Genomic DNA, 13,537 nt, shown 5'->3' with positions numbered 1-13,537 from the left:
ACTCTCCATAGAGAAAAATAATCTATTATACAGTTCATCACAACTACAGTCCTTGAGTTTTTGTCCATGCGTGTGAGTATTGTCTAAAACATGGCTTGTTTGTGGCAGCTTGCCACCACTGTGTTTGGCTGAGTTCACAAATCTCTTGTAACCTGTAGCTTCCCTGTCACTTCTCTGGCTCTCCTCTCCTGCACAGCTTTCTTTACTGACATTAATTAAAATCTTCCCCACTGTCATAGCTCTTGTTTGTGCTGGAACCACCACAGCCGCCTTGGTTGTGTGGTTTGGCAGAACATTGGCCTCTACCACCTTAGGGGCTAGAGCTTCTGCCTCCATAATTTTCCTTGTTTCTGGGTCCAAAATGAGAAGACTGAGTGTTGTAGTTGACAGAATCATTGTAGCCTCCCTTGCCTCCAGAATAGCTTCCATCATTACCAAGTCCATGTTAATCATCCCCACTGCTTCCATATCCACCACCACCTTGACTGCCACCAAAACCACTTCATTTACTGAAGTTCCTCCATGACCACCACCAAAGTTTCCAGAACCACATCGACCTCTTTGTCTGGATGCAGCACTAGCCATCTTTCCCTTAAATAGGGCTTTTCTTACGTCACAGTTATGGCCTTCACAGTATGGTATTTCTGAATGATAATCTTATCTACAGAGTCATGGTCATCAAATATTACAAAAGCAAAGCCTCTCTTCTGGCCACTTGTCTTAGTCATGATTTAAGTCACTTCAATTTTCCCATACTTTTCAAAATCTCTTAGATAATGTTCTTCGGTGTCTTCTTTAATGCCACCAACAAAAATCTTCTTCACAGTTAAGTAGGCACCAGGTCTTTGCACATGTTCTCTTGGTTCCACGACTCTCCCATCCACCTTGTATGGCCTTGCATTCATGGCTGCATCCACCTCTTCTGCAGTGGCATACATAACAAACAAAACCTCTGGAGTGCTTGGTGTTTGGATTTCTCATTCCTACATAGTCCATGAACATTCCCCAGTGCTCACAATGGCTCCTCAGACTCTCATCAGCTGTTTCAAAGACCAAACTTCCAATGAGGAGCTTCCATAGCTATCTGGGCTCTTTGGGAGACTCTGACATAGACGTGACAGCAGTAGGAGAGGAGACTTTAATGATGCTTCCTAAGTGGCATCCACAGGCAGAAAGCAAGTACAGATGATTTGTAAATACTGAGCTGGATCATGTGACTCTCTTTAATTCACTGAATAGATCTCAAAATTAATTTGTATACTCTATATTTTTCTTAAATGAGTAAACATATCATCTGCAAGTAACAGCAGTTTTACTTCTTTGTCTTATAGTTATGCCTTTTATTTCTTTTACTTGTTTTATTGCATTTGCTAGCTCCTCCAATACAGTGTTGAATAGAAATAAGAACAAGTATTCCTGCCCTGTTCCCAATATTAGAGATAAATAACATTTTACTTTCAAGTATGATATCAACAGTAAGATTTTCTTAGATGCTTGTTGTCAGTTTGAAGCAGTCCCCTACCATTCTTGGTTTTCTGAAGTCTTAATCATGAATAGTTAGTGAATTTTGTCCTATACCTTATCCGCAACTTTTGAAATAATCATATGGTTTTTGTCCTTTATTATGTTAGTATAGAAGCTTACATTGATTGATTTTCTAATGTTGAAATGACTTTGCATTTCCAATTTCCCTTTTGATATCTTCTTTATCCTATTGATCTTTCAAGAGAAAATTAATTTCCACATATTTGTGAACTTTCCACTTTTTCTTATGTTACGGATTTCCAGCCTCATTCTATTGTGATTTTAAATGATTTGTATGCCAGTCTTTTTGGGTTTGTATTGTGGCCCAAAATATTGTCTATCTCAGGAAATATCCCAGATTTTATCACTCTTACTGCAGATGGATTAATTCGATACAAGTTAGAGTTGGAGTTCTTACCACTTGTTTTTGAATATTGTGGACATTGTTTTTGGTACATATTTTTTGTTTGTATAATGCAGAATGAGTCTTATTGTCCCTATTGTTGATATATTTTTAGAATTGTTATATCTTGGTGAATTGACCCTTTTATAAGTATGTAGTTTCCTTCTTTTCCTCTTTATAACACCTTTTGACTATTCTATTTAGTGTATATTAGTACAGCCGCTCAGCTCTTTTCGTTACTATTTTCATGGAATATCTTTTTTCGTTCTTTCACTTTCAACCTATTTGTTTCTTTTGATCTAAAGTGAGTCTCCTCCAGATTGCATATAGTTGTATCATGTTTTATTTATTTATTTTGTCAATATCCAACTTATGATAGTGGAATTTAATCCATTTATGTTAAAGTAATTACAGATAGGAAAAGACTTATTTCTGCCATATTATTATTTCTGGTATTTTGAGTGTTTTCCAGAGTTCTTTCAGAGTTAACTCTGAGAGTTTTTGCTTGATTTTTTTCATGTCTTTTTGGTTAGGACAGTCTTTTGGAGCTACCAGTATTTGTGCTGGTATCACTGTTCATTTTTTGAAACTTTTGTTTCTCTTTATTCTACAGAATGGGCAGTTCCTGTTGGCATATCTTCATATTTACTGACATATTCTACTTTTGTCACTATTTTGCTATTAAACACATCTAAGTTTTTTTTTTTTTAATATTTTAGTTTTGACGTCTAGAATTTTCTTTTATGTGATTTAGAGCTTCCATTTCTGTGATGCAATTTTCCAATCTGCTTACTTATTATAGTAATGTATGTCCTTGGATGCATTTACGCTAGCTGCTTTAACATCTTTATAGCTAAGTACCACTTCTATGTTATTTTGGATCTGTTTCTATTGATCTTTTCCCTCTTGACTATGAGTCACAGTTTTCTGTGTCTTTGAAAATCTAATAATGTTTATGCTATACTAAACTTTATGGATAGTACTATGTAGAGTCTTCTGGTTTATTTTTCTTCTGAAGATTGTTGATTTGTGTCTTAATAATATGCCAGATTCAAAATCTACACTCTCCCCCTTGGTTTATTCAGCCTTCTAACGCTTACTTTTTGCTGAACTTCTTGCAATATCATTGACACTTGTGAAGGTTATGCATCAGCCAGTTATCTGGGTGGAGTTTATATGAGCTCTAAGAGCGCCCAATTCTGTTTCACTGAATTTTTCCCATTACTTTCCATATCTTCTGGTGGCCTAAAAGTCTGTCCTTTTATTTTTTGTAACCAGTGAGACTGAATTTCTGCTTCAGTTTTACCCAGCCACATAGACTGGAGAGTGCCTGCTGCAGAGATACGTAACAATAATTTTACCTTGTAAATTACCCTTCCTTCAAGAGTTGAGCATGCCTTCAGAATCTGCCTGCCTTCCTACCTCTTCAGTGCTGTCAAGTAGTGTGTGCTGCTTTTTCCAGATTTTATCACTCTTACTGCAGATGGATTAATTCGATACAAGTTAGAGTTGGAGTTCTTACCACTTGTTTTTGAACATTGTGGACATTGTTTTTGGTACATATTTTTTGTTTGTATAATGCAGAATGAGTCTTATTGTCCCTTTTCTTTGTTCCTTTTAGAAAAGTCTTACCTTTTTAGAAAATTTAAGAAAAAAATTTTTTCTAGTAATTAATTTCATTAATGTCAAAATTTTCTTTACCCTCAGATCTAAAATAAGGGTACATGCCATACATATATATGTCTTTTAAAGAGTCCTTTCTTTTGTTTTACTGATCTGTGGTAATTACTAAATTATTAAGTGTCTTGATGTCTAGAGAGGATAAACCACCTTCTTTATTCTTTTTAAATGATACCAGTTTTAAATTGTTCATCAAGTTATATAAAACAAAATTGTGGTTGATATTTTATTTGAGTGTAGTGCGGGTATAGATAAACTTGGTTAATATTTACACTTTTGCTTTATAAAGTTGGATTTTTAAAAATCCAGCCTGAGAATCTAATAGTAGGCCATTTTAACTGATGCACATTACTGTAGACTGTATTTGTGAGATTTGTTCATATTTTTGTGGTTATAATACTATCTTTAAAAATTTCTATTTCTACATAATCTATCATGAATATATAAAGGTGTATGTGTCTGTTTCATTGTTGAATTGCTTCGCACTTTTGTTTTTTTGCCATGATGAACAATGCTGTTATTAATATCTTTGTTTATACATACTAGTATCCAAGATTCCTCAACGTCATTACCTAATACTGGGTCAGAAGACATGCAATTCATTAAAATATATCAGTCTGTTTTCCAATTTGGTGTATGAATTAACACTTTTACAATAGCAATGTAGGAGAAATCCTATATGCAGTTCTTGGCATAATCACACTTTACATATTTGATCTGATGACCCTATGGAATGCATCACATTTTTAAAACTGTGGTAGAATATACATAAGATAATGTTTTAAGCATATTTAAATGTACAATTTCATGGGATTCAGTACACTTACATTGTTGTACTAACCATCAGCACCATCCGTCTCTAGAACTTTTTTCATCTTCCTCATTTGAAATTCTGTACCTATTAAACAATAAGTCCCCAGTCCCCTCTTCCTTTAGTCCCTAACAATCACCATTCTTCTTTCTGTCTCTCTAAATTTGACTACTACAGGTACCTCTTATAAATGGAATCATGCAATATTTGTCCTTTCATGATTGGCTTATTTCACTTAGCATCTGTGTTGTATCATATGTCAGAATTCCTTTCTTTTTAAGACTGAATAATATTCCATTGTATGGATGGCCCACATTCCCATTCTCTAAAATGTGTGGTAGGTTACCATCACACATTTTCAACCCATTCCACAGTACTTTTCATAGTTTCACATTCTCACATTTGTTACATTAATTCACCTAACACATATCACATCTTCTTTTTTTTAAATAATTTTTTTATTTGAGTATAGTTGACATTCAATGTTACATTAATTTCAGGTGTACAACATAGTGATTTGACAAGCTCGTGCATTATGCAACATTTTACCTAAGTGTAGCTAGCATCTGTCCCTATACAATGCTAGTACAGTATCATTGACTATATTCCCTATGCCGTGTCTTTTATTCCCGTGACTTACACTACACCTTCTCTATCCATGTGTATGTATCACATTTTTTTTTTATCCATTCATCTGTCAATGGAAATGGGTTGTTTCCACCTCTAGGCTATTGTGAATAATGCTGCAGCAAACATGATGTGCAAATATCTCTTTGAGATCCTGCTTTGAGATCTTTTGGATAAATATTGTATCAATCCGTTTGGGCTTCCATAACAAAATCCCAGACTAGATGGCTTGAATAGTATAACCCCCCCCCCCAACACACACGCAATTCTAGAGTCTAGAAGTCCAAGTTCAAGGTTTTGGTTTCCCATGAGTGCTTTCTTCTTGGCTTGCAGATGGCATAGCATGCCACCTTCTCATTATATCCTCAGATGGTCTTGGTTAGTGTGTGCAGAGGGGACAAAGAGAGCAAGCACTCTGCTGCTGTCCCTTCTTACAAGTGATGAGGGAACAGAAGGCAAGCTGAGGACAAAGCAGAAACTGACACCCTGCAAACCACCCCCCCATGTATGCAACATTCCTCGGCACTCCCGGCTGCCCTAAAACTAAGGAAAGGAAAAAACAAATGGCTAACTGACAGAGATCACAGCCCTGCAAGACCCATAATTCAGTTTCCTGAAGCCCTAACGTTACCACCCCCTCCATAAAATTGAGGGAGGCTGAGGCAGAAGGAAATGTAAATAAAATGGTATTTCTTTTAAACCTGAGGCCCATTGATAAGGACACCTGATAGGAGGAAAGTAACATTCCTCCAGGAAGCTCCCAACTATCTTACTGTTAACACCTCCTAGAGGGGTCAACAACCTTAACTTGACAATAGCAAGGCCTCCAGTATCCTGTGAGTCTTCTTCAACATATGAAAGTACTTTCTCAACCTCCCTTTTCCTTACCTCCCCCAACCCCATGGTATATAATCAGCCACCCCTCACAACCTGGGGCAGCAGCTCTTTCTGCCCAAGGGTCCTGTCCCCCTGCTTTAATAAACCACCAATTTTGCACCAACGATGCCTCAAGAATTCTTTCTTGGTCATCGGCTCCGGACTCCACCCCACTGAACCTCACCTATATCCCACAACCTCATCACAAGGACACTAATACTATCAGATCAGAGTCCCACTCTTAAGACCCCATTTAACCTTAATTATTTCCTAAGAGGCCTCATCTCTATAGAGAGCCACACTGGGAGTTAGGTTTTCAACATATACATTTTAGAGAGGCACACACTTTCAGTCCGTATACTTATACCCAGACATAGAAGCACTAGATCATATGGTAATTCAGTTTTTAACTTTTGGAGGAACCACCATACACAGAGGCTGTACCATTTTACACCCCTACCAACAAAGCACAAGGCTTACAGTTTCTCTGCATCTTGGCCAACACTTATTCTACTTTTTTTTTTTTTTTTTTAGTAACTTGCCATCCTAATATGTGTGAAGTGGTGTCTCATTGTGGTGTTGATTTGTATTTCCTTGATGGTTAGTGATGTGGAGCAATTTTTCATGTATTTATTGGTTATTTGTATGTCTTGTTTGTAAAAATGGCTACTCAAAGCTTTTGCCCATTTTTTAATTGAGTTGTTTTAATTTTTGTTGTTGAATTAGAGTTCTTTGTTACTATTATTATTTTGGATATTAACCTCCTTTGTAAATAATTATGTTTTTCTTTTGTCCATATGCTTTTGGTGTTACATTAACAAACCATTGAAAAATGTAATGTCATGCATCTTTTAGCCTACATTTTCTTATAAGAATTTTACAGTTTTAGCTCTTCTGTTTGGGTCTTTGATCTTTTTGAGCTAACTTTTACATATGGCTTAAGGTATGAGTCCAGCCTCCTACATTTGCATGTGGATATCCCCCTTACCTGCTACCATTTGGTGACAAAACTGTCCTTGCCTCATTTGAATGATCTTGGTACCCTTGTTCCAAATCATTTGAGAGTTTATTCTTGACTATTTTATTCTGTTTGTCTCTAGCTCTGTCTATATGCCAGGACTATACCATTTTTATTATTGTAGCATTGTAGTGTTAAAATCAGCAAGTATGAGATTTACAGCTTTGTTTTTCAAAATTGTTTTGGCTATTCTTCATCCCTAAAGGTTTCAGTGAATTTTAGGATGGATTTTTCTTTTTCTGAAAACATTGCCACTGGCATTGTGATAGAATTTGCATAGAAACTATGAATGGTTTGCAGTAGCATTGACAGTTTAACAATATTAAATGTTCCAACCCATGACCATGAGATGTCTTTCCATTTATTTGTGCCTTCTTTGATTTCTTTCAGTAATTTTTAGTAGTTTTTAGTATACAAGTATTATTCCTTGTTGGCTATTTACTCCTAAATATTATATTTTTGATGCTATTGTAAATAGAACTGTTTTCTTAATTTTCTTTTTGGATTGTTCATCGTTAGTGTGTAGAAACAACTGATTTTTGCACGTCAAAAATGTCTTGTAACTTGGCTAAATTTGTTTCTTAGGTCAATTAGGGTTTTTTTGGTGGATTCCTTAGGGTTTTTTGCATAGAAGATCATACTGTGTGGACAGGCTAGTGTTACTTCTTTCTAATTTGAATGATTGATTGATTGATTGAGTGATTTTGCCTTGCTGTGGGTGAGACTTCCAATATTGTATTAAAAGAGGCAGAGGTAATAGTCATCCTTATCTTTTTCCTGATCTTAGAGGAAAATCTCACAGTTTCTGATGGTTGTGGTAGTGACTGTGGGTTTTCATGAAAACCCGTTATCAAGTTGAGGAGAATCCATTTTATTCCTCTCGTGGTTTTTTTTAACGTTAAATATCTATTATATTATCCATTACCAAACATTGTTTTAAGTGATACGAGAGGGAAATACCAAAAATACAAATTTTAGCTTGTGGGAATTTTAGGGAATGTGTGATCTAACGGAATATAAATCTGGACATATGAAAATTTAAGTAGCAATTAAGGACCAAATGTGGTAAGGGCCACATGGGCAATACAGATTTGCTGTAAGAGCTCAAGAATGAGGAGAACACAGACTGAAGTTCTGTCATAGTATCCTGAGTGCTGACTGTGTTTCAGTCAGTGCACTAAGTCCTGCTTATCCCTCGGAAATATGCATTTCACTGATTTCTTTATAATAATAACTGAAGCTTTGCTCAAAGTTTGGCCAGTGTTATCTTAAACATCAAATATCTTTCTGAAATAGGAAGTATCCCAATTTTGTAATCAAAGAACTTGAATCTCGGCAATCTTAGGGTACTTGCATGTGTTTATAAAGATAGTAAGTGGAAAATGAGAATTTGAAACCAAATTTGACTCACTGCAAAACTCTTCTTTTTATTTGGCTACTTTGCCTTGTGCTCCTATTACTTATGTTCCTGTGGTATCTTTCATAGCTATTGAGGTATAATGGACGAAATTGTAAAATACTCAGAGTGTACATTGTGATGACTTGATATATGTATGCATGGTGGGGGGATTTCTCCCACCTAGCTCATTAACACCCCCATCACCTACATATTTATCTTTTATTTATCTTTGCTAAGAATATTTAAGTTCTACTTTCTTAGCTACAAGCTTTCAGCTATAAGATGGATAAAGTCTAAGGATCGAACATAATAACTATGGTTGATAACACCTCGTTATATAATTGAAATTTGCTTACAGTTTTTACTGTAACATGATGTTGAATTTTGTGAAATGCTTTTTGTGCATCAGTTGAGATGATCGTATGGTATTTCCCCCCCATCATTCTGTTCATGTGATATAAGGAACTATGCTTGATTTTCATATATTAAACTGTCCTTGCATTTTAGGAATAAATCCTAAGTGACCATGGTATATAATCCTTTTAACATGCTGTTAAATTGATTTAGTATTTTGTTGAGGATTTTTCCATCAATATTCAGAAGGTTTATTAGTCCATAGTTCATTTCTCATGTACCATTTTTGGCTTTGTAATAGGGCAATTGCGCCATAATAGAATGAATCCAGAAGTTTTCCTTCCTCTTCAATTTTTGGAAGAGTTTGAGAAGGATTAGGGTTAATGTTTTTCTTTTTTTTTTAATATTTGGTAGAATTCATCTGTGAAGACATGTAGACTTGGCTTCTTATTTGTTGGAAGGTTTTTGTTCTCTTAATGTTTTGTTGTATTTTTTAAAAATTTTAGTAGTGGTTAAAAAGCACATAACATAAAATCAACTACCTTGACCATTTTGAAGTATACAGTTCCGTAGCCCTGACTTTACATTGTTTGCAGCAGATATCTGGAGCTTTTCATAAGCCCAAACTGCATACCTCTTGAAGAACAACTTGCATTTCTTCCTTCTCCAGCTCCTGGAAACCACAGCTCTTTCTGTTTCTGTGAGTTTGATTTGTTTAGATACTTCTTGTAAGCAGAATCACATCCTATTTGTTTTTTGTAACTGTCCTCAGTTCACTTAGCATAATATTCTCAAATTTCATCCATATCACAGCATGTTGGAGGATTTATTTTTATAAGGCTGAACGATATTCTGTGGTGTGTATATATACTACATTTTCTTTATCCGTTTACCCACTAAGGGACTTTTGGGTTCTTTTCGCCTCTTGGCTGTGGTAAGTAATGCTGCAGTGAACTAAGGTCTAGAGATTCCCTTCATGGATCCTGCTTTCAGTTCTCTTGGCTCTATATCCCGAAGTGGGACCACTGGATCATATGGTACATGCATTTTTAATGTTTTGAAGAACCTCCATATTTTTCCTATAGCAGTTGCACCATTGTGCATTCCCACCAACAGTGCACAAGGGCTCCAGTTTCTTCACATCGTTGTCAACACTTGTTCTGTTTCTTTTTTTTATATAGTGTCCATTCTAATGGGTGTGAAGTGATACCATACTCTAGTTTTGATTTGTACTTCCCTAATAATTAATATTATGTTGAGCACCTTTCCATGTATTTGGTCCTATGTGTTTTCTTCTGATTCCTCTGTATACTTGGCTGTTTTTATTTTTAATTTTTTTTATTTATCTGTTTTTGAATATCCTCATTTCCCTGAGAGTCTGCACACTGCTTCTCCTGTGGTCCTTAGGTGTTCTGTCATATTCCTCAATCACCAGTCTCTGGCCCCAGGCATCTGAGGGTCTGTCATCACCTTGTGGTTCTCAGGAATGTGCCCAGGGCTTCCCCTAGCCTGAGATTTGAACGAGCTCTGAAATGAGCAACACTGAGACCAGCCGCTCAGGTGGCCATCCAACAGGTGGCCAATCCAGTCTGCTCTGCTCTCCAGTGTGTGGGATGGAGCCCCGCACTGGGTGGAACCCAGCTCCCCCGAAACACTTGGGTCTGCCCTGGAAAGGAGCCGGGACAAGGGTGAAAAACGCCACAGGTGTTGTACCCTTTGGAACATGCTTCTCAGTTGTGTGTTTATTTGGTTGCTGTTGATCTTCAACTAATTTCCAGAGCTCCTGCAAGGTTATTTTAGGCAGTCTCTAGTTGTTTATTTAATATTTCCATGGGAGCCTGGGGGTCCTCTTGCTGAAGTCACTCTTAGTATATTACAGTTTGCTGTTGATTTGCATTTCCCAAATTCTTAATTTCTTTGAGTTGTTTTGGGTTTTTTTGAGGCCCAATAAAAATGACATTAGTCGGGCATGTATTTTTTTTCTTTTTTATTCCTATTTTTAAATTGGTTTTCTGTCCTTTTCTCATCGATTTATGTGAATTATTTGTATGTTCTTGATGTTATCCTATAGGTTATTTAGCCACAATTGTGTCCCAGTTTTGTTGCTTGACTGTTGTTACTTTTTTCATTTTTTAATTAAGTTCTTAATTTTAATACCATGTGTATCACGTTTTATATTATGGTTAGTTATTTCCCTTTTTAAGGAAGTATTCCCTATCCAAAATCATGAAGATTTTTTCCTCTGCCTGCTTCTCATTTCTTTGTATGTCAGTACTGATCAGTCATCAGTGCTTCCCTCTCCTCTTATCAAGATCTAATCAGGTTGCTCTCATAACTGCAGCTGGAAACTATTGTGCTCAGTGAGACTAAAACCTAGAAAATAATTTTGCTAATCTTCTACTTTAAATAACATTTGAGAATTTTTCCTCAATGCCACATAAAATAGAACATGACATTTTAGGATATATTTTAGGAGAGGGTGCTATAGATAAGGACTCTGAGATATTGCACATACTGTGTTATAAAGATTTATTAATTCTAAGAACATTTATTAGAAGATCGTATTTATTTAAACTTGCATTTAGATGATTATTTTATGCTGGTGTCAGCTCTACTGGTGATACTCAGTATAAAGTCTGTGTGTAAAGACTGCATGTAGATTTATGTTTCTCTTCTCCCTGTGTGGTGACTTAACACTGATACCTTTTCTCAGCATTGCCATATTTGTGCTTTAAGAAATATTAATATGTGTTTTGAAAGAAAGAGTACCATGATTACACACCTTTGAAAAATGTCACATCATGACAGTTTTACCCTATACATCACCACTGTTGTTACTGCAGCAAAAAACCTATTTAACTTTGTTTAACCAATATTTTTTTATCTGAAACATTATTCCCCAAATAAAATATCTGTTAAAACCAGAATGAAAAATACTTTCTCTGAGTAACAATTGAAATATTTCCCAATTTGAAAGAATATTTTTAAAAGGGTGATATGAAATTGGATAATGTCCTATGACCCAGATCCAAACAGTGGCACGTATTATTGGTCATGGTGCCAGAAAAAGAATCTTCTCTGATGGCCCATAATAACCATGCCTCAGATGTGCAACTAACATCTTCTTGAATCCTTGGCTGACTACATTTGCAATAGGAAAAGGAGGAACAGGATAATCAGAGACCCCAGCCTAGTTAGAGAGCTTGGCATCACATGGCCTTCATGTGTGGGGAGAGGCGGTCCCACAGGCGACAGAGCATTTATTGAAGGCTTGCAGTGTACTGGATGCATTTGCATCTAAGTCATCTGATTTCAGTCCTTGCATAAGGGTACAGACGTGTTTGTTACTGTACCAGTTTTACAAATGAGGAAGCTAGAGCTAAGAATTGACCACTTCCCCCGAATCCCAAAGTCATGCAATGACTGAGGAGGTTTTTGCCCTTGATTTCTTTCTGCCCTTCTCTACTTTCTGTCAGGCAGAGATCACTGTGGTAACATATTCATTAGATACAGTTATCCGTATGATCGTATGAGTTACGTTAGTAATTTTTCTGAAGTTAAACATTTAGCAGGTGACAGAAATAGGACGTGAGGTCAGGAGATTATCAGAAATAAGCTGAAAGTCCTTCCCATATTTAGGGCTATCTGTGCCTCGAAGGTGTGGTTATTAGTGTGGGCCCTCTTCCACTCTGTGGCTTCTGACGCAGCCTACCAGGTGACCGAGCTGGCTTTCTCACCTCGACATTATGTGTCAGTAAAACCCTGTGGGGTAGCAGTCTTGGTCTAAGCCAGGGTCAGTGAAAAGTTAACAACTCTTCACTTATATGAGGTATTTAGAAACAGACAGAAGGATTGCTGCTAGGCATTTGGGGAGGGGGAAATGGAGAGGTGTTTAATGAATATAGACTTGCAGTTTTTCCCAGATGAGAAAGTTCTGGAAGTTAGTTGTACAACAACGTGAATATACTTCACACTGTTGAACTGTACACTTAAGAATGGTTAAAATGGTAAATTTTATTTGTATTTTACCACAATTAAAAACAAACAAAAATTATAAAAAGGAAAAAGAGTCTTTTTTGAAAATGTATCCTCCATGTAAAATTAACTGATGTGGCATTGGAGGAAACTGTTACCTATTACCTTATTCTCTCTCCACAGTGATCTGCAGCCCTGGGTCTTACAACCCCCGCGATGGGACTCACTGCCTTCAGTGCAACAGCAGCCTGGCGTTTGGAGCAAAAGCATGCATATAGGCCATGAGTTTGAGAACTGTAGTGGTTTGTTAAACACAAAAGTATATTTTTGAAATATTAATACATAATAAATCACTATTATGCCAAAATTAAATATATTAGATTTCACAAAGTACGGTGTCATCATTTTAATTGAAACATTGGATTGCCAAATGCTTTACGAATGGAGCACCCACTAATCTTTATCCAAATCTTAATGCCAAAACTACAGATGACTTCAGAATATTTCTTGGATCACTGCTTTTTAAAAAGTTTCAAATATACTCTGTTGGTGTTAGCCCTAAAGATTTTTCAGGATTATTTTAAAATAGCCCATTCTCTTTATAATACGTTGACTAATCTCGGGCCACCATATTCTTCCATAATCATTTTAATTCCAGCTTATTTCCTTCCTTTGATTTAATTTTATGAGATTTTGTTTCTTCTAGTTTGACCTTTCATAGTTCAAGGTCACTTTTTAAAAAGCCTGTGTATCTTATTATTGCAACTTTTAGCCACTTCCGTGTGAGGCTAGGTCCCAACAACTTGATGGGTTTCTAATGTGTTCAAAGTGGCGATTTTCACCTTTTCGGTTTAGAGCCCTTTAAATTAC

At 36.2% G+C, this 13,537-nt stretch overlaps 1 protein-coding gene across 1 annotated transcript in view; it reads left to right on the top strand.

Annotated features, from left to right (window-relative positions):
- The window catches only part of LOC103674665 (zona pellucida binding protein), a 121,449-nt gene extending 108,218 nt beyond the window's left edge, over window positions 1-13,231 (top strand). Inside the window, exon 8 of the mRNA XM_040644496.1 lies at window positions 12,851-13,231. Within this exon, the coding sequence (XP_040500430.1) occupies window positions 12,851-12,945 (95 nt within the window). The 3' untranslated portion in view covers window positions 12,946-13,231. The remainder of the gene's footprint in view (window positions 1-12,850) is intronic.
- The last annotated feature ends 306 nt before the right edge of the window (window positions 13,232-13,537 follow it).

The sequence above is a fragment of the Ursus maritimus genome, unplaced genomic scaffold, assembly GCF_017311325.1.
Source record: "Ursus maritimus isolate PB19 unplaced genomic scaffold, ASM1731132v1 scaffold_3, whole genome shotgun sequence".
Classification (NCBI taxonomy): Eukaryota; Metazoa; Chordata; class Mammalia; order Carnivora; family Ursidae; genus Ursus; species Ursus maritimus.
This window is presented reverse-complemented; position numbering and strand designations above follow the sequence as displayed.